This window comes from Cibotium barometz, chromosome 15, assembly GCF_041138505.1.
Source record: "Cibotium barometz isolate CiBa-2024 chromosome 15, ASM4113850v1, whole genome shotgun sequence".
NCBI classification, from domain to species: domain Eukaryota; kingdom Viridiplantae; phylum Streptophyta; class Polypodiopsida; order Cyatheales; family Cibotiaceae; genus Cibotium; species Cibotium barometz.
The window spans coordinates 6,848,124-6,874,328 of record NC_141060.1 but is presented as its reverse complement, the minus strand read 5'-3'; the positions used below and the strand labels follow the sequence as shown (position 1 = coordinate 6,874,328).

At 46.7% G+C, this 26,205-nt stretch overlaps 1 protein-coding gene across 1 annotated transcript in view; it reads right to left on the bottom strand.

Annotated features, from left to right (window-relative positions):
- Nucleotides 1-26,205, bottom strand: part of LOC147630903 (phragmoplastin DRP1E-like) — a 73,691-nt gene that overhangs the window by 24,642 nt on the left and 22,844 nt on the right. Inside the window, exons 4-8 of the mRNA XM_086809280.1 lie at nucleotides 9,565-9,666; nucleotides 9,410-9,460; nucleotides 9,233-9,294; nucleotides 9,016-9,106; nucleotides 6,871-6,935 (exon numbers count right to left, since the gene is read on the bottom strand). Of these exons, the coding sequence (XP_086665406.1) occupies nucleotides 6,871-6,935; nucleotides 9,016-9,106; nucleotides 9,233-9,294; nucleotides 9,410-9,460; nucleotides 9,565-9,666 (371 nt within the window). The remainder of the gene's footprint in view (nucleotides 1-6,870; nucleotides 6,936-9,015; nucleotides 9,107-9,232; nucleotides 9,295-9,409; nucleotides 9,461-9,564; nucleotides 9,667-26,205) is intronic.

The window sequence follows — 26,205 nt, the reverse complement described above, 5'->3', positions numbered from 1 at the left end:
GTGTTCGATCCACCGCTTGCTTTGTAAGGCCTATAATCTTTCAACATTGAGAATTCGTCGCATATGCGACGTTGTGGATGAAAATGATTATGTTCTTACCTTCCCACCTGCAAGACAATGCAATTTGGGGATGTACCACAAGCCAATCTAGAGACTCATTTCGTAAATAATACAGCCGTTTCACCCAGTCCCAATGCTTGAGGAATCACTGAAACTTCAAGATTGGCGTTTTGATAGGCAACTTCCAGAATAAACTCCTATATCATTTGCCAATTTGTCTGCACGTAAGGCTTATAGGTTTCTCTTCCCACCTCCATGGATTAAGGATCATGCAAATCACCTTTGGCATAAATCAAAATCTCTTGCTTGGTGGAAAGCTGCATTGAAAAGAATTTGGAAGAGTGGATTGCCCCTCAGCAATGATTGTTTCTATGGAGATGTCTGGTTGAAGTATTCCCGATTGGATCTCTTTTTGTACGAAGGCGGATTGCCACTCCTTGGAGGTGGTGCTCTCATCCTACAAACACAATGCCTCACCTTTTGAGGTATTGTTCACACTCTCGCGATTTTCTTGATGATTTGTCTACACATCTTTGGGCTCGTTTTCCGGGGAGGCATTTCGATCGAATGTTCTAGCTTTTTGGTTGTCTTTCTCCTCCCCTACCAAACTATATAGACTTCCTTGATTGGACTAGATTCTTGGAATTGTGGACTATCTATCATGCTCGGAATCAAGTACTCTTCTCTGGAGATTCTATCCGGATGTTTGTTTATTTCCGGAGAGCCTTTTCCAGCCCCTCAAAGATTCTCATGAAATCGGGGGACTAACCTTCCAGCAATTAGAAGTGTTTTCCCATTGTTTCTGATCTAAGTAGTAGCTGTCCTCATTTGGGACAGTTATGAATGTATATTTCTTTTTTCTTAATGAGACAATGGTTTCACTAAAAAAGCTTGTGCAAGAACAATGAGAAGAGGAGAGCCTGGCAGCATTATGGAATACAAGAAGTTGTAGATGTCAACAAGAATCGTGTCTAGAGCTGCACTCGGGATTGGATTGTGGGTAGGATCGTGTGCTTAGGGGGTAGCTATTTATGATTGTATTCAAAGTTATACATCCATCCTTCTACATTGTCCTTAAGTGGATCCTAAAGTAAAGTAGAGTATGGTTAAGATCATACAAAAATGGCTTCTACAGTGGAAATAAAGCTTGAGAACACTTGAAAATCTTTCCTAAACATGGAAAAGCAAGGTGAGAAGAAAGCAAATGCATTTCTTCGGAAATGTATGCTCATCTTTGAGGTTACCATGATGAAACATGCTAGCTGGTTGGAAATGTATTGTTGAGATATCGAGCTCATCCAGTGAGGCGGTGGACACTGATGACCCGCTTGGGGGATAGGCCCCACACTTACACCACTGGCATGGTTGGTGAGATCATGGGTGATATGCGGCCAGCAGGATGACAGGCTGTGTGATAGCCATTCTAGAGACTGGCATAGTTATAGCGCCAGCTCATTTAGTTGGGTTCACACTATAGAGAACCCGTGTATGTATTGGTTGAGTACCTTTCATATTATGTGCACTCTTATCTTGTATATGGTGTGTTGAGTGTTGAGTGAAGAAGAAGAAGATTTTCAGCCTCTCATCTTGTGTGTTCTCTATTAGGGTTTTGTGTGTGTGTGTCAGAGCCTGGTTCGTGCTAAGGACTGAGCTGCAAGCAAGAGAACCACAGGAAGCGGTACGAGGGTAAGAGCTTCAACTACTCTTTCCTATTTGTGTTGGTGACTACACCCTTGTTGGGAGCTCTACGGGAGGCACCGGCAAACGATCTCTGATTGAGGAGCTTTCTTCGCGGGAGTAAAGCTATAGGGCAACTATAAAGTCCTATCGGACTGAATTTTTCGGGCCGAAAACGCGTTTCGGGCGCGTCTGGACCTCCGTTTTTCAGAAAGCATGCGATTTCGAGCACTGCAGGTAAGTCATCGATTCTCTGCAGAACTCTGTTTTAAGAACTGCAGGAAGACAGATTGGCTGTGCAGACACTGTGGGTGCTGCAAAGAGGTCAACAGTTGCCATTGGGGTGTATGTATGCACATTGAGGTCACTGGTTGTGACATTTGAGTGTACTGCAGTACCGCTGCAGAAAATAAAACAGTTTGTGCAGGACAAACCAGAGTGCTGTTTCTGGTAAAATTGTGTGTTTGGCAAGATGTCAAATGATGGGATAACCCAGATTGTGGCTGAGAAGCTTGATAAGAATAACTTCCATGCTTGGAGGTTCAGGTTGATGAATTTCCTGATGGGAAAGGGCTATTGGGACTACATAGAAGGTGAGCATGAAGAGGCACCAAAGATACCGGACATAAATCCGACTGCTGCAGATGTGAAAGAGTTTAAAGACTGGAACCAAGAAGCCAGGAAAGTTATGTATTGGCTTTCCATTAGTATACAAGACACCATGATTGGGCACATTCAGGATGCCAAGTCCCCCAAGGAGGCGTGGGACACCTTGGTAAAGCTCTATGAAACAAATACCAAGGCATGCAAGATACAGTTGAAGAACGAACTTCATACTGTGGAGAAAAAGAGCATGTCTGTGAATGACTATGCAATAAAGATAAAGGGTATTGTGGAATCCCTTGCATCTATTGGTGTGTCAGTAGATGATGATGACAAGGTGGAAGTCTGTCTACGTGGTCTCCGGCCACAGTACAAGGCGTTCAAGACGTCTATTCAGACTCCGGAAAACATTCCCAACTTTACAGATTTGGTGTCTATGCTGATTATAGAAGAGAAGAGCTTGGGTGAAGACCAACAGTCTTCACAAAGCAAAAACAGTTCAGAGCAACAGGCCTTCTACACAAGTTCAGGAAGAGGACGAGGTAGAGGAGGCCGTGGACGCGGTCAAGGAGGTGGCCGAACAGGTAATCATCATCAAGAGGTAGGGGGAGTCAAAGAGGCCGTCGAAATTGGCAAAGGCAGTATAATGATGCACGTGAATGCTATTATTGTGGTAAGCCTGGACATATGCAGGCAGAATGTTATAAGAAGCAGGCTGACATGCAAAATAGAAAAGTGCAGCAAAACAACTATGCATCCTCAAGCAGAAACAATGAGGATAATGAAAGGTTGTTTGTTATGTAGCATGTCGTGAATGCCATGTCTGAAAATGTTGAAGCAGCACAAAAAGATGATGTATGGTATGTGGATTCAGGTGCTTCGAACCACATGATAAGTCATGGAGAGTGGTTCAAGGAGATGAAAAACCCGGAAAGACCACATTTTGTGGAAACAGGGGATGACACTGCTCATCCAATTGCCCATGTTGGAGATGTGACATTGTCTATGCAGGATGGCAAAGTGAAGTACCTTGCAGATGTACTTCACGTTCCGAACATAACAAAGAATCTGGTTTCATTTGGCCAGATGATTGAGCAGGGTTTGCAGGTTTGGTTTAACCCTGATGGTTGTTATGTTGAAGACTTTAAAGACAAGTGCAGGTTGGTTGCAAAAGACAATAGAGTGGGCAGAATGTTTACGTTGAATGTAGACATGCCTGAAATGAGTGCTGCGATGTTTGCAAATGGTTCAGGAATTGTTGCAGACACAAGCATTTGGCATAAAAGAATTGGACATGTGAATGTGCAGAGAATGAAGTCTATGCAGACTAAAGGAATTGTGACAGGGCTACCAAAATTTAAAGTGGAAGGTATGCAGAGAATATGTGAAGCATGCCAATTTGGGAAGCAAACAAAGCATGTGTTTCCATGTAACAGATATGTGAGCAGAAATGCACTAGATGTTGTGCATTCAGATGTATGGGGTCCTACGAAGACCATTTCTATGGGAGACTACAGGTATTATGTGACTTTCATTGATGACCACACAAGGAAAGTGTGGGTATATTTCATGAAGGAGAAGAGTGAGGTATTCACTCACTTTCAGAATTTCAGAGTTTTGGTTGAAAAGCAAACAGGAAAATATGTAAAGTGCCTAAGGTCAGATGGAGAGGGAGAGTACTTCTCCAATGAGTTCTCTGAATTTTTGAAGAAGAATGGTATTCGGAGACAGTTCACATGCAGATACACTCCACAGCAAAATGGAGTTGCTGAGCGCAAAAAACAGGCACATTGCTGAGATTGCGCGAGCATTGATGGAAGAGAAGAATATGCCGCATAGCTATTGGGCTGCGGCTGTTTCTACAGCAGTATACATCATGAACACGACTCCAACTGCAGTCATACATGATGTAACTCCAGAGGAGAGGTTTACTGGCAGAAAACCTGATTTGTCTCATCTGAAAGTCTTTGGATGCATTGCATATGTGCATGTGCCAGATGAGCTGAGAACTAAGCTGGATCCAAAAGCTGAAAAATGTGTGTTTATTGGATATTCCCTTGAGCAAAAGGGATACAGGTGTTATAACCCTGCTAAACGTGAGTTGAGGGTAAGCAGGGATGCTGTCTTTGATGAGATGACCAGTTGGTATGCTGCTGAAAAAGAAGCTGTTGGGGCTGATGTGAGTGGAAGTGTGGTTGCACAGAATGCAGGTTAGTACACAGTCTTTGAGTAGACCAGGAGAGTCCTCATCTAGTGGGTCTGTTGATAGACCATGGAGTGACAGGCTGCGTCATAATACCAGTCCTGCAAATGTGATTAGTACATCACGTAAAGGAAAAGAGAAAGTGATTGAGCCTCTTGGTATGCCTGACATTTCTGCAGGGCATTCTCATGTTGATGAAGAGTCTAGTGGCTCAGATATTAGCCTTGATGAGGAGCTTGGGATCCCAGCTATGAGAACACCTGGTGTAAAGAAGGCTATGGAAGCCATGAATGAAAAGCTGCGAAGATCTGGGAGAGTGAAAAATCATGTGCAGAGATTTACCTATGATGGTTATGTGGCACATCACTATGCATATATGGCAAAGGTTGTGCAGGTTTTGAGCCCACATGCATTGATGAGGCTATTGGAAATGTATGTTGGGAGAAAGCTATGGATGAGGAGATGAATGCACTATATGGAAATGAAACTCGGGACTTAGTGCAATTGCCTGAAGGCAAGAAAGCCATTGGATGCAAGTGGGTGTACAAAGTAAAACATAACAGTGATGGAAGCATAAACAGATATAAGGCTAGGTTGGTAGCCAAAGAATATGCGCAGACATATGGCATTGATTATGAGGAAACTTTCAGCCCAGTTGCCAAGATGGCAACAGTGAGAGTTGTGATAGCAGGGGCTGCGTCGAAGCAATGGTCTTTACATCAGATGGATGTAAAGAATGCATTCTTGCAAGAAGAGGTGTATATGTTGCAGCCACCTGGTTATGAGGATGTGGGTCACCCCGAGCATGTTTGCAGGTTGAAGAAAGCCTTGTATGGCTTAAAACAAGCACCAAGAGCATGGTCAGACAAGATTTCTGAATATCTTGTCACTATTGGCTTTCATGATCTATATGACGATCACCAGACCAGATTTGAGCTATGCTGTTGGGTTGGTGAGTCAGTTTATGCAGGTTCCACGGAAACCGCATTTGGATGCATTGAGACGCATACTGAGGTATGTGAGGTCTACTTTGCATTGTGGACTATTCTATGAGACTGGGACAGAGATCTGTGTACATGGGTACACAAATGCTGATTGGGCTGGTAGTATCTCAGATAGGAGATCTACTAGTGGCTTCATGTTTTCTTTGGGGAGTGCTGCTGTGACGTGGAGCAGCAAGAAGCAGCCTACGGTTGCTCTATCCAGTACAGAGGCCGAGTACAGAGGAGCTGCTATGGCAGCATGTGAGGTAGCTTGGTTGAGAAAGCTACTTGCAGATTTGGGTCTATCAGTGGATAGACAGGTTGTCATTTTCTGTGACAACATTAGCAGTATACAGTTGGCCAGGAACCCAGTCTTTCATGCTCGCACGAAGCATATAGAGGTCCACTACCATTTCGTCAGAGAGAAGGTCTTGGCAGGAGACCTTGACCTTGTTTATGTCAGCACAGAGGATCAGGTAGCTAACATCTTCACCAAAGCATTGGGTACAGAGAAGCTCCGCAGATTCAGGGCTTCGCTTGGTGTACATGAGATGGAGTTGAGCTCGAGGGGAAGTGTTGAGATATCCAGCTCATCCAGTGAGGCGGTGGACACTAATGACCCGCCTGGGGGATAGGCCCCACACTTACACCACTGGCATGGTTGGTGAGATCATGGGTGATATGCGGCCAGTGGGATGACAGGCTGTGTGATAGCCATTCTAGAGACTGACATAGTTATAGCGCCAGCTCATTTAGGTGGGTTCACACTATAGAGAACCCGTGTATGTATTGGTTGAGTACCTTTCATATTATGTGCACTCTTATCTTGTATATGGTGTGTTGAGTGTTGAGTGAAGAAGAAGAAGATTTTCAGCCTCTCACCTTGTGTGTTCTCTATTAGGGTTTTGTGTGTGTGTGTGTGCTTGCAAGAGCTCAAGCTCTCTTCCCCCCTGCATCTTTTCATGTATGACTACAGGGCCACTCATGTCCAATACACACCCAAAGGACCTTGTAAGTTGGTAGACTCTGAATTCACGAATATCCCTCTATCATTGCTAGGCCTAGACCCAAGTTTGCTAGGCTCCAAATCCGCGATAACCCAAGCATGCAACAGTTCATGAATGACGCCCTCATCAAATTTCAATATAAATACTGTAAGAAATAAAAGGGCACAGCAAAGAAATAAGGTTGGACTCAGTGCAAGATTCATCATCTATTTAACTAAGCTATACTCCACTTTCCTCATGAAAAGGCTAGGTTCATCTACTTTCCTTGAATACGTTGTGTATATTCATAATACCACCCTGTAACACCTGTATGATCACAGAGATCTAAGAATCTTACATCCAAAGCATCGGTACCCTTGTCCATAAGATCCAGCTTTGTTAAGACACCAAAAGTCCTCTCACCTGCAAAAATGACAATAGAACTACTTTATCAATTGTCCCACTAACATTTTATTTGAGGTTTTTTATTAACAGGAGTAAGGCTGGGTGGAAAAGCATAGTAGAAAAATAGCCGCAAACATCTTACTGATTAGAAAAAGCAACCCTACCTCATATTCACTTGTCTACCTACACTTTAGTGGCCAGTGTAGAAAGAGAGAAGCACATGACCTTAATACTAGCCTAGTAGCCACTCAACTACCTCATATTGATTTGTCTACCTACACTTCACAGTGGAGAGTGTTAGCAAAAGCCGAGCACGTGATTGCAGCATGCAACCGGTATGATCATGTGACACATAGCAAGGCCTTCTTTATTCCTTCATGTTAGTGAGCATGAAGCGATCCACTTTATTCTTTTTCCCAAGAGATAGAGCTGTAGAGAGAGAATGTAGAGTCGACACCAGATTGGGTCTCAATCTACCCACTTAAGCCCCCCTCCCGCAAGCAGGAGTATTTACTTTATTGCTTTGGAGAACTTCTTTACACTGCAGAAAACTTCCTGATGATGGTTGATGATGGTTGACTGAGGATTGCCAAACGCAAGGACAATGTAGACCAAATCTTGGTTTAACCATCAAGTGGACTCAAGACAACTATGAAGCTACTCCGGAAGCCTTATGCACACCTAGATCTGTTGAGGGAGATGCAAGAATGAAGGCTGAATGCTCAAGAAGACTTTGGGCTGCCTTGGACTGAAGCACAATGAAGTGTATGTATGCACAAGCCAAAAGACTTAGGCACACGTAACTCCACCATTGTTTGATTGCTGAATTGCGAGAGAATGAGATGATTTAAGCTTGGCACTGAATTGCGAGAGAATGAGATGATTTAAGCTTGGCACTGAAGGGCTGATTATATATTCTCATCTGATGCTTGTCAGTTTTGCAAGCATGATGTCGGCCTGTTGAATATGCTCATGACTGAGTGTAAATCATATATATGTATGCGCTGCACACGTGTGGGTTGTGGGGGCAGCTGTTTTGCTGCTGGCTGACTGCACCTCATGCTGGCCGACAGGCCCCTTTTGGGCTTCTATGGCTGGGCGACATGGTTGCCGGCCCCTTGGTTGGCCTCCTTTTGGTGGCCTTTGGGCTGCCAAGTGCAAGGCACCTAGGCTGGCCTAAAGCCTTGACTACCCTTGCTAACCAATGCTTCTACATGCTTGTTATGGTATGCCTATGCTAAGGTAACCTGCATGAACTGATTGTTCTCCAAGTGGGCTAAGTGACAGATTCTTAGACACCTAAGGCTTGGAAAGACCTATGTAGCTCATGTCTAACATGTCCATGGACTGGGGCTCACAATGGGGTCACATTGTACAACAAATAATACTAAATCTGTAAAAGTAAGCCAATGTGTCACATGGCACCTCACTGCATGGGTGCATGTGGCATTCCCTCTTGCTTAGCTTGGTGGTAGTTGCATGGCCTCCAAGTATCCGCCAATATCTGTGGGTACTTTTGGAAGAACTCCTCATCGAGCCAGATGGCTTCGTGAGTGCCTCCATCTCTGAACTTGGTATAGAGGGGAAGCATGAGACCAAGTCATGCAAGGTGAATCTATATGTGCACAGGGGAGGGTCATCAAAGCAAAGAAGGGGGCGCAAGCAATGTCCACAAAAGAGGGAAGAACCTTACGCACACAATTAAAAAAATGTAATCATGTATGTATATATAAGTTCTAGCCTGGTGGTATAGGGCTTGCACTCCCCAGGCAGGCAAAAGGTCTGAATCCCCCCCAGTCTACACTCAGTCAACGCCTATAACTAAATATATGGTATATTTCTCCCAGGAGAAAGTTCTTTTTTGTGAGCATTGTCGTCATGACAGAAAATATTGAAACATTGTGTGCATTTCTCCCAGGAGAAAGTTCTTTTTTTGTGAGCATTGTCGTCATGACAGAAAATATTGAAACATCGTGTGCATTTGTGTGAAACTGCACATGTGTGTGTTAAAAACACAAAAGCTGCCAATACATGTAAGTTATAGTGAATGAACGAATATTCAACAACAGTCCATGACTAATGATAAGCATCTACTAACCTGAAGGATCAACTTCACGAGCAAGCTTTATTGCATCCGAAGTGGCAATATCTTGATTTGCAGGAGATATTGCAAGTATGAGAGAATTTGGCTGCATATAAATACAAAGAAGGGCACATCATTGCTTGTTCCAATAGAAAGGAACTACACCAATATCCTGTCGAATCACATGTGCACACATAGATATGTACATAAAATGTGAGGAAGAGACACCAACCTTCTCAACATAGGAGCGCACCATGTTTTCAATGTCAGCGACAATACTTTCGGGTTGTCCCTCTGTAAGCAGGCATGTTTTCACCGTCAAAGAAGCTTACAGCAATATGATTAAAAAAGGAAAAAAAAACATGGAGTTTAAGGTAAAGAAGCTGCAGAATTTATGAAGCCACATTACCAATGGCAACCTTGGTCAACCCTGGAAGATCAATAAGTGTTAAGTTGACGACTGCAAGCAACAGCCAAGAAGTTTGTTAGGTCAAGAATTCAAGCAGAGAGGCCTGCTGTACCCTATACGTATCAAGCAAAAACTCTTAGCGTTCTTGGCATCACCATTTGGAGAGTATATGCTAAGATGAATTGGGACAGGTGAAATTTGTCTACTGCGCCCAGTAATCCTATCAGTTTCATCAGAAATTTCTTTCCTCACAGCAGCTGCAGGGAAGGAAACAAGTAAGAATTAGTGATTGCTATGGCCCTGAAAATCAAAACGTGACTAGCTTTATCATTGAGGTTAGAGTTGTAGACTTAAGCATAGGGGTGGCCCTGGATAGGAACATTTAAGGTAATGAGTGAATAAAATAGGCCACTTTTGACATAGACCAGTGTGAGAAGACGTAGCTATTTGTAGGTGTGCTTTTTATTATAATCCACTGCCTAAATATGTGAGTTATTGGCTCATAATCAGCATTCCCCACTGAAGGATTCCAGCATGGTAATGATGCTATTTGGACCATTGTGGACAGGTTTAGCAAGCAAGCTCTTTTTTTTGCCCGTCAAGAAAACCATTAAAGTTGATCATATGGTGAAGCTTTTTTCTTGCTAATATTTTCAAGCATCATGGTATGCCTAAATCCATTGTTGGGGATAGAGATCCCAAGACTACGAGCCTCTTCTGGAGGGCTTTATTTGATAACATGGGCACAAAAACTTGGGTTTTCATCAGCTTATCATCCCCAAACGGATGGCCAAAGTGAAGCTGCAAATTCAGCCGTGTTGGATTTGTTGAAGTGTTATGTGGTAGATCAAAAGACTGCATGGGAGAAGTATCTTCCACTTGTTGAGTTTGCCTACAACAATACGATCCATGTCTCCACGGGAAAGGCCCCGTTTGAGATTATTTATGGCAGAGTGGTTTTGCCACACATCCTTCGTACAAAGGATGAGATTTTTGCAGCTGATGAGTATGTTCGTGACTTGGATGTAGCCTTTGCATAGGTACGAACAACCATTGCAAGGTCACAAGATAAGCATAAAATGGCTGCTAACAAGCATAGAAGGGACATGCAAGTCAAAGAAGGTGATTGGGTTTTGCTGAAATTTGAGAAAGCTAGGCTTCGGAAGAGGCCAGGACGAGAAGGATCATATCCTAAGCTTTCTCCTCGCTATTATGGACCCTTCAAGGTGATTCAAAAGATCAATGAAGTGTCATACAGGCTTGCTTTACCTAGTCATTGGAAGATTCACAATGCATTTCATGTGAGTCTTTTGGAAGTATGTCGGACCAGATCCTGACGAGCCTGTCACAGAAGATCCGCCAGAGATTGATGAGCTTGAGGAGATCCTCCAGCCAGAACAGATTGTCTTTCACAAGGAGAGAAAGCTACCTGCAGGAAAGCTTTCCAGGAGATACCTTGTGAAGTTCAAGAATTATTTACCCATTGATGCAAAGTGGGTAAACGAGGATTATTTTGTTGATTACCCACAGTTGTTGCAGGCATATCTTGAGGCTTTTCAGTTGAGGACAACTCTTTAGAAGCCCAGGGGGATGTCACCAATTGGCCGACCATTTGGTCCATCTCTAGATTTGTGTCTCGTTCAATGAGGCCAAGCCGGTGTCTCATGTGAAGGGGCAACAGACTGGTGCTACCCGTGTGTTAGCAGGATGGTGTCGTATGGACGGGAGCCAAACTGGTGCCACCCGTGTATGACCTGGACTGTGTTCTATCCATGGGATTGTCACACCATGGAAGAGCCAGTATTTGTGCCGTGTCTTGCCTATGGGACTGGCACTCCATAGGGAGGCTCGTGCCTGGATCTGTGTCTTACCTATGGGACTGTCACTCCATAGGAAGACCGGGATTTATGTTTTCTGTTGTGCCATCATTGTGACTGACAGAAATGTTTAGTACTTGTTCCATGAACGGGAGATATGTCCATGATACTGTTTGCACATGCATTCATGTTTTGCATGTTTGGAACTGTTTTCGCGTGACTTGTATTCTTGTGTTTGCTTGTTTGACGTGCCACTTACTGAGCGGGGACGCCTGCTAGTGAGTCGTGAAGTTTGCTCTGTCTTCTGACGAGTTTTATTGCGTGTGAACAGGTGGTAAGTGTATTGCATTTGTTTATTTCATAGCATTCTTTTTAACCTTTGTTTTTATAAGGTTGCAGTTTCACTCATTAATGAGTGGACACCCTTCCCAATATTTCATGGTACCTTTAGAAGGGTGGGCACCCATTTTGGGCACCCACGTTTGGGTCATGGTGGGAAAGGGAACCCCTCATGTGTGTGGGGGTGGGTGCACCTTGGAACCTTTGGAACTGGCCGCCTCCATGCAAGCAAGGTGGGCCGGCCAGCTGTCGGCGGACGTGTGCCCCTTCCATCGCTCAGGGTGATCCTCCTCTTGCATATAGACGGCTGTGCAGGTGACCGCTTCATCTAGCTACCCATAAACGGCTGTGGAGGCGACCGCTTCATCTGGCTACCCATAGACGGCTGTGCAGGCGACCGCTTCATCTGGCTACCCACAGACGGCTGTGCAGGCGACCTCTTCATCTGGCTACCCACAAACGGCTGCGCATAGGTCTCACTCCTCTCTGGTCATCAGCAAGCGGCTGCGCCCAGGCGCCACTCTCTCTACCTTGCAGGCGGCTGCGCATAGGTCTCACTCCTCTTTGGCCAGCAGGCGGCTGCGCCCAGGCGCCATTCTCTCTTGCTTGCAGACGGCTGCGCATAGGCCCTCCCTCGTTTGCCCGCAGGCGGCTGTGCCTAGGTGTCCTTCTCTAGTCCACATGCAGCTGCACTCAAGCGCCTCTGATACTTGTTCTCCCACTAGCGAGCTACAGGCGACTCTCTCACTTGCGGGCTGGCAGCAACAGCAGTAATAGAGACTTCTCCTTTCATACATGGGTACCTAGTACTTCTGAAGGCCATATCCATTATTTTACAAGGTAAGTGGATTGAGATTTAAGCAAAGGTCTTTGGTGTAAATCTTACAAGGGATACTCTCTGCTGCTAACACCCGTTCGGTGCCGTAGTCTAAGCTTCTGGAGAACCACGGTCCATGGGCGCCGAGATCGGGAGAGCCAGGCGTTAGTACGGGAGCGCATGTTTGTGCGTGGTCCTAGAACACGAGTGGGGCGCTCTCTGCGGATTCCAGTGAAGGCACAGGACCGTAGAGATTAGACCTCTTCAAGTGGATCTCTCTCCTTCGAACGTCTACTTCAAGTCTCTTGTTTGGTAACTGTTTTCATCTCAGTTGTACATGGACATCATCTGGTTCATTGAACCCATGGAGCATTGTATCACTTAAATACTCCCAATAATATATCACATATTGAGGGGGGGGGGGGGGGGGGGGGGGTCGGCCCGTTCCGGCCCCAGTGCTAGTGTCCTTTGATCATCATTTCATTTCATTTCAGTTTTTCAATTGTTGTTGAGTTGTCCATTCATATTGTGATATTTAAGTTGTGCTATTTACGCGTGTGAGTGTCCAACGGAGTCTATTCCCACTTGACGGGATCGGTTTCACCCTCCACCGGGCTCCCATCTCCCGGTGAGCTGCCTCCCAAAACACCGGCCGGAGGAGATGATTATGACAAGGTGCCACTCTAGCCTATATATGGCTCTTCAACTTCCCATGCTTCCACTTATGGGATAATCCAAGGCACCTTCTAGCCATAGATCACACGCTCGAAATCGCCAACCTTCCAACACCCTCCCTTGATTCGAGCTCTGCAAGCCACCGAGGCGTGAGGGGGTTGCCTAGGACCACACACGCCTGAGCCGCCCAGGACCACACACGCCTGGGCTCTGATACCATGTCAGAATGCGCAGCGGGGAAGACTAACGCATGTAGGAGACGCATCACCATCGAGCTCCACGAACACCCCCAACGGGCACTGTAGCATCCCTCCACCGATCTCCCGATGAGCTGCCTCCCAAAACACCGACCGGAGGAGATGATTATGACAAGGTGCCACTCTAGCCTATATATGGCTCTTCAACTTCCCATGCTTCCACTTATGGGATAATCCAAGGCACCTTCTAGCCATAGATCACACGCTCAAAATCGCCAACCTTCCAACATAGCCATCCAAACCCCAAAACCTTAAGGTGTTAGGTGACCTTCGGTAATCCAATTTGTAGAAACCTCAACTTGCCAAGATTTAGACCCAATCTCACCACGTGAGGTCGTTCTCTCTAGAAGTGTGGATTGCATCTCGAACACCCCCCCTCAAGCCACACTTTGAGGTCTTAGCTTCCAACATCACAACTTGGGCTCTGATACCATGTTGGAAACATGGATCCTCCCACTTCCCGGGAGGTCACCCATCCCAGTTGTGTTCCTGCACAAGCACGCTTAATTGAGGTGATCCACAAATTGGTCTAGCCATCCAGACCCCAAAACCTTAAGGTGTTAGGTGACCTCCGGTAATCCAATTTGTAGAAACCTCAACTTGCCAAGATTCAAACCCAGTCTCATCACATGAGCTGGTTCTCTCTAGAAGTGTGGATTGCATCTCCAACAATGATGAGATATGTCATGGACATTATTATATCACTTTGGTCTCATAGGCGCATTGGGTCTTTAGTAGACGCTTAATATATCTTTCTTTCTTTCTTTCTTTCTCTCTCTCTCATAGGGCCGCGTTTCTCCCTAAAGGAGGCAGCAGCAGCTAGATTAGCTCGATGGCATGCAGCCTTGGGGGTACTTAAGAGGCAGTGTGCACACATACAGTTTGATACACTTGTCACATCGACCCTCCTGTACGAAGCTCCAATTTGGGGCCCTGCATACATCACAGATCTCAGAGAGGGACGGATGAGGGATGGAGGCATATGGAGAGACCACTAATTATGATGATTGCCCGCATGATTCAGAGCAAATCATCGGTACCACATGAGATTGTTCGGGCTGAGTTGGGTGCCGCACCAGTAGGGACCGAGGCCCTATTCCAAGTAGTTACCTGTCATGTGCATCACAGATGCCATGGACATTCTCAGGGCTAGATCCAGAAGAGGCAAACAGATAAAGACCATGAACCAGTAGAAGATAGGTAGAACTAGAATGTAGGAGCTTCAGGCGTAGCATCTTAGGTGGACATGGAGCAGGACTTGGAGCAAAGCATGGATCAGATGGCTGTCGGCTGCAGGACAGAGGATGCTGGCTGCCAGAAGAGCTGTTGGCTGACGTCAGCAGAGTGTGGGCAGCAGGCGCATCATAAACAAGTAGTAGATCCGGTCGGGCAGCATTTACAATAAGTCGGGCAGCGCCGAATAGCTGGTATGGACATGGAACTGGCCGACCAGCAGTCGGCCAGCATAAAGAGTGTCCAAAGACCCATATAAATAGGGCCACATGCTCTATGTTGTAGTCATTCAATCCCACTAGGGGTTTGGATCCTTAGAGGTCCCATAGGGGACAGATTTTGGTGTTAACCACCTTTTTATGAAGGCAGCCCATGGCTGCAGACATGTACCCTTTTTGTACCATAGATTATACTGAATTTCCAGCACTTCTCTCTCTCTCTCTCTCTCTCTCTCTCTCTCTCTACTCTCTCTCTACCTGCGTTTTTGCATCAGATGGTGCGTTTTTGCATCAGAAGGTTTCCAAGAGTGTTTAGGGCTGAAAGAAGACTCCCCAGAGCTTCCGCATGTTACATTGGTATCAGAGCATCAGGCTCAGCCTGTGAGGATTACTGTTATTACTTAGTATTTCATCCACTATCTGTGTATTAAGACTGAAACTGAAAGTAGACTTGAACACAGATGTTTGATTGATTGAATGATTGAAATTGTGATACAACATGCTCCTTATATAGGAGTCCAAGAGACACGAATGAAAAGACACATCCCATGACCAATAGTCATGACTCTAGGCGAAGAGACACATCCTTTGGATGAATAGCTGCAACCATTGGGTGAAGAGTTGCAACCCTAGAGCGAAGGGGTGTGACCAGTCGTCGAAGGATTGTGGCTCTTGATGAAGAGGCATGTCTCTTGAGTGAATAGTCGTGACCATCCAAGTGTAGGGGTCCTCTGTAATCATGTCACTTCAGTATCTGTAATCATAAGGAGACTGTATAATGAACTAAGTCACAATCGTGACATTCCCTCCCATTTAAAATAAAACCCAGGGGTAGTTGTTGAGACTCTGGAAGAAGGGAAATGATTGAATTGCTTCTGCATCCAAAGCTCTAGCTGCTAGATCCCATGTCATGGCATTATTGTTGACCATAACAATCTTGCATATACCAAACTGAATATTAACTGCATCTGCAACTTGTCTCATCTTTACCAAAAGCATGAGAATCATATCTGTAACTTGAGTAGAACTTTTGTTAACATCATTGGTACCTTCGAGCTTTGTCCAAGAAAAGATTGAATCTTTATCTGCTTCAAGTGAAACCATTGGTAAATTATCTGATTGTGTCACCACGCTTTCCTGCTCAGAGGCGACAACCACCTGTTGGATGTCTGAAAGGGATTCCACTGATTTTTCTGGAACACAAAAGTCTTCAAGTGTTGTCGTAGGTTGAGAAGAAATATCTTCCATATGCTTTTCTTTGCTCAGAAAGTTGTTCTCAGAACAAGTTATATCCAAAGATTCATTTGCACCACTGAAGGTAAGGACTGGAGTCTTCATTTTGGAAGAAGAAGCATCATTCACCATGGCGTCAGGTATCTGATCAGAGGCAAAGACTCCGTTTTGCATGGGCGGTGACGAGGCTATTGCTTCTGCCTGGGTCACGGCAAGAAAAGGGGTTGTGGACATTGTATCTGTCACACATGTACCGGAATCTTCTGAATCTTCAGCTTTCTCAGCAGGTATTAAGGCTTCCAATGTAGAAGGGGGAGGTTGAGGTTTTTTGCGCCTCTTAGACCTCGCAAGGATCCTCTTGCACAACGTGAGAATGAGTAAGTCTTCAATACTGCCACCAAGAGCTTGCAAGGACTCGAATGTAGGGCATTGCTCGCGAGGGGAAACTTGTCCAACGTCGCGACGCTCACGACCGAGTACTTGACTAGGGTCGGACACACGTGCCACTAAGTAAGCCCATCTTGATATGGCTGATTTCTTTCCAAGATGTGATCCTTTGGAAGCTTCATGTTGCTGCTTTGGCTTTTGCTGATAGTGATTCAAAGATTGACCTTTCTCATAACTGTTGTAATGCTGAGAATGTTTGCGATGAGCATGCAGAGGCTCGAACGAAGTTATTTCATGTCTGGTGGTCTCTACAGAACTGTGCTGAGGACAAGAAACCTGTTGTGGGTGTTGTACGCCGAGAAGTTGCTTGTCGGGAGCTTGAGGAGGCTTTGGCTCACCATGGATCAAGTGTGACGAAAAAGTAGCCAGAGAAGGCTTCAAGAGTAGTTGAAATGCCTTCATTTCATGCCCGAGAAGGAAAATCGGTGAAGAAAATGAGGATTTGAGGCCACTTTCAACACTTTATGCTTGTTGTAATTTCTGGACAGCAACAAAATTCTGCACTGCAGGGTTTGGTGGAAGCCTTACATGCCAAGAAAGTCATTGCCAAGACAAGAGGGGCATACATGAAGAGGGCTGCATCCGGGGGGTTGGGGGTGCCGATTCACATTAGCGTACGCCCGTTGGTTTTTTTTGTTTTAAAAGATTGTGCTGAACGCTGGCCGTGGGGTACTCCTTTGTTTTTTTTTTTTTATAATCGCTGGCCGGCGGCTTGGGCTTCCTTGCGCTGGCGGGTTTCCTTGCGTGCGCTACCGCTAGTTGCCGTTGGGTGGCTGCTTTACGTGGCTGGTGGAAGCCACGTATATTAAAAGGCTTAATGTAAGCCTTAAGTTATAAGGCTTTTGGTTTCGTTTTTTTTTTTTTAAATATGAAACATCACGTTTTTAAAAGAAAACGTGAAGAGGCAGGATCGAAAGGTGGCGACCCTGCGTGGAGAGAAATGCAGCCCGAAAAGACGCGATGAGGGCCTCCAGTAGAATACAGGCATACTACAAGCACTTTGATGTGAGTTTCTGCTTCTCTGCTTCTCTGCTTCCCATCGTTTTTTTTTTTAATAGAAAATTGGGAAAATGCTTAATCAAGCAAAATTGGCAAAATTGGGTAGAATTAAATGGGGCATTCTCTCCTGCTCTTCCATTCAACACTTGCTACACCCAATTTTAGGGTTTGGACGGGCTGATTTTAGGGTTAGGGTTTGGACTGATTTTAGGGTTTGGGTTTGGGCATCTCACAGGGCGGAAAAAAGTTTGCTGCTTGTTTACATTACTGCGAGCAAGGATTCACACCAAGTCCACCATCGCTCTGCTTCTTCCATACAACACCGAGAGGAGAGTAGAGCGGAGAGGGTGAGAGGCTCACAACCGGAGGCCCAGGAAAAATTTTGCTCTGATACCACTGTGAGGATTACTGTTATTACTTAGTATTTCATCCACTATCTGTGTATTAAGACTGAAACTGAAAGTAGACTTGAACACAGATGTTTGATTGATTGAATGATTGAAATTGTGATACAACATGCTCCTTATATAGGAGTCCAAGAGACACGAATGAAAAGACACATCCCATGACCAATAGTCATGACTCTAGGCGAAGAGACACATCCTTTGGATGAATAGCTGCAACCATTGGGTGAAGAGTTGCAACCCTAGAGCGAAGGGGTGTGACCAGTCGTCGAAGGATTGTGGCTCTTGATGAAGAGGCATGTCTCTTGAGTGAATAGTCGTGACCATCCAAGTGTAGGGGTCCTCTGTAATCATGTCACTTCAGTATCTGTAATCATAAGGAGACTGTATAATGAACTAAGTCACAATCGTGACACAGCCAAGCTAAACGCTGATTCAGTCCCATATGATGGTGTACAAGTCCAAGGTACAGGAAAGTACACGGATTTAAAGCCCAAGGCAAGGAACACAGATCGGGAAGACCTCCCAGGAGGTTTGTTGGTGGTGTTCCACAGTGCCAGATGGGGATGGCAGTTCCGTGAGCCAGATAGGTTCTCAGGTAACGGTCCCAAGGGAGGTTGATCCTCCAAGGGTGATGTGAGAGTGCCACACTCAGTTCCAGGAAAGAAGACCAAGACGGTGTTCAGAGTTAGGGCAGGAATGGATTGTGGACTAGAGGAAGACCGATGCATAGATCTTCATCAGAGACAGAGTGGTTTGGAGAACAGACCGGATTTTCAGAGAAAAGGGTTTGCCAGGCATGGATGATGACAGAGGGACTTCGGGACAGGATTGGGATGATGACAGTCATCCAAGAGCAGGTTGGATTCCCGTCATCAAGTTTAGCAGAGGGGGATGTCATGTGCATCACAGATGCCATGGACATTCTCAGGGCTAGATCCAGAAGAGGCAAACAGATAAAGACCATGAACCAGTAGAAGATAGGTAGAACCAGAATGTAGGAGCTTCAGGCATAGCATCTGAGGTGGACATGGAGCAGGACTTGGAGCAAAGCATGGATCAGATGGCTGTCAGCTGCAGGACAGAGGATGCTGGCTGCCAGAAGAGCTGTCGGCTGACGTAAGCAGAGTGTCGGCAGCAGGCGCATCATAAACAAGTAGTAGATCCAGTCGGGCAGCATTTCAATAAGTCGGACAGCGCCGAATAGCTGGTATGGACATGGAACTGGCCGACCAGCAATCGGCCAGCATAAAGAGTGTCCAAAGACCCATATAAATAGGGCCACATGCTCTATGTTGTAGTCATTCAATCCCACTAGGGGTTTGGATCCTTAGAGGTCCCATAGGGGACAGATTTTGGTGTTAACCACCTTTTTATGAAGGCAGCCCATGGCTGCAGACATGTACCCTTTTTGTACCATAGATTATACTGAATTTCCAGCACTTCTCTCTCTCTCTCTCTCTCTCTCTCTCTCTCTCTCTCTCTCTCTCTCTCTCTCTCTCTCTCTCTCTCTCTCTCTACTTGCGTTTTTGCATCAGATGGTGCGTTTTTGCATCAGAAGGTTTCCAAGAGTGTTTAGGGCTGAAAGAAGACTCCCCAGAGCTTCCGCATGTTACATTGGTAGCAGAGCATCAGGCTCAGCCAAGCTAAACGCTGATTCAGTCCCATATGATGGTGTACAGGTCCAAGGTACAGGAAAGTACACGGATTTAAAGCCCAAGGCAAGGAACACAGATCGGGAAGACCTCCCAGGAGGTTTGTTGGTGGTGTTCCACAGTGCCAGATGGGGATGGCAGTTCCGTGAGCCAGATAGGTTCTCAGGTAACGGTCCCAAGGGAGGTTGATCCTCCAAGGGTGATGTGAGAGTGCCACACTCAGTTCCAGGAAAGAAGACCAAGACGGTGTTCAGAGTCAGGGCAGGAATGGATTGTGGACTAGAGGAAGACCGATGCATAGATCTTCATCAGAGACAGAGTGGTTTGGAGAACAGACCGGATTTTCAGAGAAAAGGGTTTGCCAGGCATGGATGATGACAGAGGGACTTCGGGACAGGATTGGGATGATGACAGTCATCCAAGAGCAGGTTGGATTCCCGTCATCAAGTTTAGCAGAGGGGGATGTCATGTGCATCACAGATGCCATGGACATTCTCAGGGCTAGATCCAGAAGAGGCAAACAGATAAAGACCATGAACCAGTAGAAGATAGGTAGAACCAGAATGTAGGAGCTTCAGGCGTAGCATCTGAGGTGGACATGGAGCAGGACTTGGAGCAAAGCATGGATCAGATGGCTGTCAGCTGCAGGACAGAGGATGCTGGCTGCCAGAAGAGCTGTCGGCTGACGTCAGCAGAGTGTCGGCAGCAGGCGCATCATAAACAAGTAGTAGATCCAGTCGGGCAGCATTTACAATAAGTCGGGCAGCGCCGAATAGCTGGTATGGACATGGAACTGGCCGACCAGCAGTCGGCCAGCATAAAGAGTGTCCAAAGACCCATATAAATAGGGCCACATGCTCTATGTTGTAGTCATTCAATCCCACTAGGGGTTTGGATCCTTAGAGGTCCCATAGGGGACAGATTTTGGTGTTAACCACCTTTTTATGAAGGCAGCCCATGGCTGCAGACATGTTCCCTTTTTGTACCATAGATTATACTGAATTTCCAGCACTTCTCTCTCTCTCTCTCTCTCTCTCTCTCTCTCTCTCTCTCTCTCTCTCTCTCTCTACTCTCTACTCTCTCTCTACCTGCGTTTTTGCATCAGATGGTGCGTTTTTGCATCAGAAGGTTTCCAAGAGTGTTTAGGGCTGAAAGAAGACTCCCCAGAGCTTCCGCATGTTACATTGGTATCAGAGCATCAGGCTCAGCCAAGCTAAACGCTAATTCAGTCCCATATGATGGTGTACAGGTCCAAGGTACAGGAAAGTACACGGATTTAAAGCCCAAGGCAAGGAACACAGATCGGGAAGAACTCCCAGGAGGTTTGTTGGTGGTGTTCCACAGTGCCAGATGGGGATGGCAGTTCCGTGAGCCAGATAGGTTCTCAGGTAACGGTCCCAAGGGAGGTTGATCCTCCAAGGGTGATGTGAGAGTGCCACACTCAGTTCCAGGAAAGAAGACCAAGAGGGTGTTCAGAGTCAGGGCAGGAATGGATTGTGGACTAGAGGAAGACCGATGCATAGATCTTCATCAGAGACAGAGTGGTTTGGAGAACAGACCGGATTTTCAAAGAAAAGGGTTTGCCAGGCATGGATGATGACAAAGGGACTTCGGGACAGGATTGGGATGATGACAGTCATCCAAGAACAGGTTGGATTCCCGTCATCAAGTTTAGCAGAGGGGGATGTCATGTGCATCACAGATGCCATGGACATTCTCAGGGCTAGATCCAAAAGAGGCAAATAGATAAAGACCATGAACCAGTAGAAGATAGGTAGAACCAGAATGTAGGAGCTTCAGGCCTAGCATCTGAGGTGGACATGGAGCAGGACTTGGAGCAAAGCATGGATCAGATGGCTGTTGGCTGCAGGACAGAGGATGCTGGCTGCCAGAAGAGCTGTCGGCTGACGTCAGCAGAATGTGGGCAGCAGGCGCATCATAAACAAGTAGTAGATCCAGTCAGGCAGCATTTACAATAAGTCGGGCAGCGCCGAATAGCTGGTATGGACATGGAACTGGCCGACCAGCAATCGGCCAGCATAAAGAGTGTCCAAAGACCCATATAAATAGGGCCACATGGCACATGCTCTATGTTGTAGTCATTCAATCCCACTAGGGGTTTGGATCCTTAGAGGTCCCATAGGGAACAGATTTTGGTGTTAACCACCTTTTTATGAAGGCAGCCCATGGCTGCAGACATGTACCCTTTTTGTACCATAGATTATACTGAATTTCCAGCACTTCTCTCTCTCTCTCTCTACTCTCTCTCTACCTGCGTTTTTGCATCAAATGGTGCGTTTTTGCGTCAGAAGGTTTCCAAGAGTGTTTAGGGCTGAAAGAAGACTCCCCGGAGCTTCCGCATGTTACATTACCTTTTTACAGCGGCTATGGAAGCTCCCTCAGCAAAGGTACTCCTGATTGGCATTGACCTCATCCATACAATTGGTAGAGGATGGAGATGCTCATTGCTGGAATGCTAAGATGAGATCATGGTTTGACCTACATGGTTTGCGGATAGAGGCACTCCCACCATTTCAGTACACAGCATGGATTGTCCATTTTTGGATCTCACCCGCTCAGAGCAAGACCGCGTGATTAGGATGGATATCGTCAGAGTGTACATAGAGAGGACGTGGACTAGTCCCCTTGAGTCCTTAGGCACGAAAATTGCTCATTACAAGAGCCATTTTTTGCACCTCTCACCAGATGGTTTTATCACCTGCCCAGCGTACATGGATGTACACCTATCACATGGGATACATTGTGCTATTGGATAGATCCGTACCTCATCACACCAGCTACGGATTGAGACAGGGCAATATGTGCATCAGACATCGGATGACCGCATTTGTCAGCTATGCTACCAGGAGGCAGAGATAGAGGAGCACTACATTTGTCGATGTACAGTCTATTATGAGATCCGAGGGATATATCACTACCTCTTCCGAGAGGGTTTTGGGTTGTACGTGAGTTTGAGGATCAGAGATGCCTGGGATTGTTCCTACTTGAGCTCAGGGGACACACACAGACCCTCTTGGCAGATAGGAGACCGAGCCATGATGTACCTAGACAGAGGATCCTAATAGATTTCTTCAGCACCAGCAACCCAGCCCATGTTAGAAGTCATCTCCTGTCTATACATATACACCAGGGCCTCTGTTGTGGGTGTGCCCGCCCTTTGTAGGTGTCTTATCATTTTTCCTCACTCCCCGTATTTTTCCCTATTATTCTGTGGCATAGGAGGCAGTCTTGTAGTAGGACCTTGAACCTGGCCGACTACATCTGTGGAGACTCTGGAGGTGGCCAATTGCTCTGCACAGGTCGTGGACCTCCCTGATGCTGGCCAACCCCCCCTGCTGCTGGCCAACTGTGCATTTCAGCAGTCGTGGGGTTTTTGTGTCTTGTCGGCTGCCCTACAGCAGGCCGACTGCTGTTGGGGGGCCATATAAAATGGCCCCCAGCCCCCTTGTCACCATTGTATCATTCCGGGCTTCTTTTGTGTATATAGAGCAGAGTTACACGCCTCTACCTCTCTATCTCTTGTGCTGTTATTTTCTGCATTGTGTTTTGCTCGTGTTCCCAGATCTGGTCATCATCTCTGCTGCGTATTCTGACATGATATCAGAGTCTAGGCTCTAGGTAGTTCTTGGGATTTGTGTGAGCAAGAGGGGGACTGTTGTGTTGCTGATTGGTGGACTGTTCGGGACTGTTTGGGAAGAGGAGAAGCAAGAGGACGGCGGGCTGATTTGCTGGACAGCCACTTGCAGGTGTTAGTTCTTCTTTGTTCCCACCCACCCACCCTTTTCAGTGTACATCCCTGCAATAGCAGATCTGTTTGAGATGGCCGAGAGGCATGTGAAGATCTTGACACTCCCCACGTTCCCGGTGGACTGTCAGTTGGACGGGAACAACTACGGCATATGGAAGGTTATGATGGAATCTGTTTTGGAGTCTTACGACCTCGCTGATTTCGTCGTTGTTGGGGTTCCACGGCCGGAAGTAGAGGAAGGGGAGTTACTGTCGATCCGAAAGGACCGGGAGGCTTAGACACATATGTGGGATCGTGTCAACGCCAGGGTCCGTTCGTTTATCTTTCTCAACTGCACACCGCAGGTAATCAATCATGTAAAGCATATGACGCTGGACAGAGGTATATGGCAGCATTTGGCCTCTCTTTACAACAGGGTATCGCCCATGAAGAGGATTTCCTTGGAAGTACAGATGCGGGTTATGAGCCATGCAAAGCCGTCGACGATGCGGAAGCATATTAACAAGCTTCAAGCTGGGAAGGATATATCGTCAGAGGACATGGCCATAACGTTGCTGTCGCACGTGCCCTCTCAGTACTCAGCATTTTACTTGTCTTTGATTACCAGTGGCAGGCTCAGCACCATCACGTGGGAGGAGCTTGTGCCCATGGTCTTGGACCAAGAGGAACGATTCACGAACCCTCCTCGGGGTGGAGGTTCGGAGGCCTTAACTGGCCAACGGTCGAAAGGCCGTAACACGGACAAAGGGAAGGCTTCATCGGAGAAGTCTTCTGAGAAGAAGTCCGTTAACTGACTGCGAGAAACTAAAGGCAGAGAGGACCTGTAATGATTGTGGGGAGAAAGGCCACTATTGGAGGCAGTGTCCCAAGCGGAAGACCGAGAAGGGTGAAGATCCCTCAGCAGCAATCATGAAGACTTCGGCTTTTGTGCACCTGGAGGTGATGGACACCGATGTTTCATTTTCTTCAGGCAAGGAGGAGGTTGGAGGATTCTCCGCGACGGATACTCGGGAGTGGATTCTAGACAGTGGTGCTTCCAGGCACATGACTCCTTCCCGTTCTGATTTACAAGAGCTCTGCAAGTATTCTGGTCACATTCTTAATGGGGATACATCCACTATCCTAGTTCACAGTGAGGGCAGGATGGAGATAGTTCTCAATGGCAGAGGGGGGAAGCATTCCTCCCAGGTGTTGTATGTTCCGTCACTTGGTTTTCATCTGTTGTCAGTGCATCAGGTTTGCAAGACTGGCGTACGGGTGGAGTTTGATGAGCATTTTGTTGCTCTCCGGGACAAAGCAACAGGCCAGGTGGTTTGGGAAGGCGGAGTGGAGAATGGAGTTTACAAGCTTTCAACACTCTCTCTCCCAGGTCCTCAGCTTTGTGATGAGTGGCAATCTGGTAATGGCCACTTAAGTGTGGATACGCTGCAGGTGTAGGCTTTCCGGGACCAGATGGTGGATAGCTTGCCAGTAGATGACAGCAGGTAGCAGGAACTCTCCAGTACTGATGTTGGTAGTTCTTGTGTTTGTCAGTCAGAGGAAACTGAACAGGTAACTTATGCTATGATGTCTCGTAGTATTTGGGACAAAGAACCTCCTGTAGATGAGGATGTTCCTTCCACGGGGACCTTTCGGAAAGCTAGGCAGGTGGCAGTTGATTACTTGCAGAAGGAGGTGCATACTCCAGGCTTTGTGGTTTCGGATTCAGAGGGGGTGGTTGATAGGTTTCAGCAGGCCTTGCGTGGTCTTTAGCGTGGTCTTTAGCAGGTTTCCAGGACTAGGCTTTGCATCGTAACAGGTGTTGATTCTTGTGAGCAGTGTGATGCCTCTGACTCAGAAGCAGAATAGTTCATTGATCTGGTTGATGGAGACCAGATTGGACGAGAGCTTCCTGATGAGGCAGTTGAGCTCATGGTTGCAGATGACTCTTTGGGAGGCAGGATTGCGTTTCCTGTGGTTTTTGCGGCATGTGAAGGATCATGGACTCTTGACACGGGAGGGGGATTGATTGATGGAGTCCAACTCCACGGTTGGAGTGACTCAGTTTGGGGAGGAGATCCGGACACGAGGAGATCGACTTTAGGCCCAGAAGCAGTTTTATGGAGCGGTAAGCGGCAGTCATCTTTTGCCTTGTCGACAACAGAGGCAAAGTACCGGGCCGCTTGTGATGCTGCTCATGAAGTGGTGAGGGTGCAGAGGTTGCATTGCAGGATTGGGCTTCCACTGGAGGAACCCATGGTCATCCAGAGGCACTTTGTTCGTGAACAGATCGTTGTTGCTAATGACATCTTGCTACGAGTTCTGTTCGACGGAGGATAGTACGGTGGACCTCTTCACGAAGTCGCTATCTCAGGATTTGCTCAAGCGGCACCCCAGCTCCCTGTGGTTGGTTTCACAGCCAGGAGCTCAGAGGGGGTGTTAGAAGTCATCTCCAGTCTATACATATACACCAGGGCCTCTGTTGTGGGTGTGCCTGCCCTTTGTAGGTGTCTTATCATTTTTCCTCACTTCCCGTATTTTTCCCCCATTTTTCCCTATTTTTCTGTGGCATAGGAGGCAGTCTTGTAGTGGCAGGAGGACCTTGAACCTAGCTGATTGCATCTGTGGAGACTCTGGAGGTGGCCGACTGCTCTGCACAGGTCGTGGACCTCCCTGATGCTGGCCGACCCCCCCTACTGCTGGCCAACTGTGCATTTCAACAGTCGTGGGGTTTTGTGTCGGCTGCCCTACAGCAGGCCGACGGTTGTTGGGGGGCCATATAAAATGGCCCCCAGCCCCCTTGTCACCATTGTATCATTCCGGGATTCTTTTGTGTATATAGAGCAGAGTTACATGCCTCTACCTCTCTATCTCTTGTGCTGTTATTTTCTGCATTGCGTTTTGCTCTCGTGTTCCGAGATCTGGTCATCATCTCCGCTGCGTACAGCCCACAC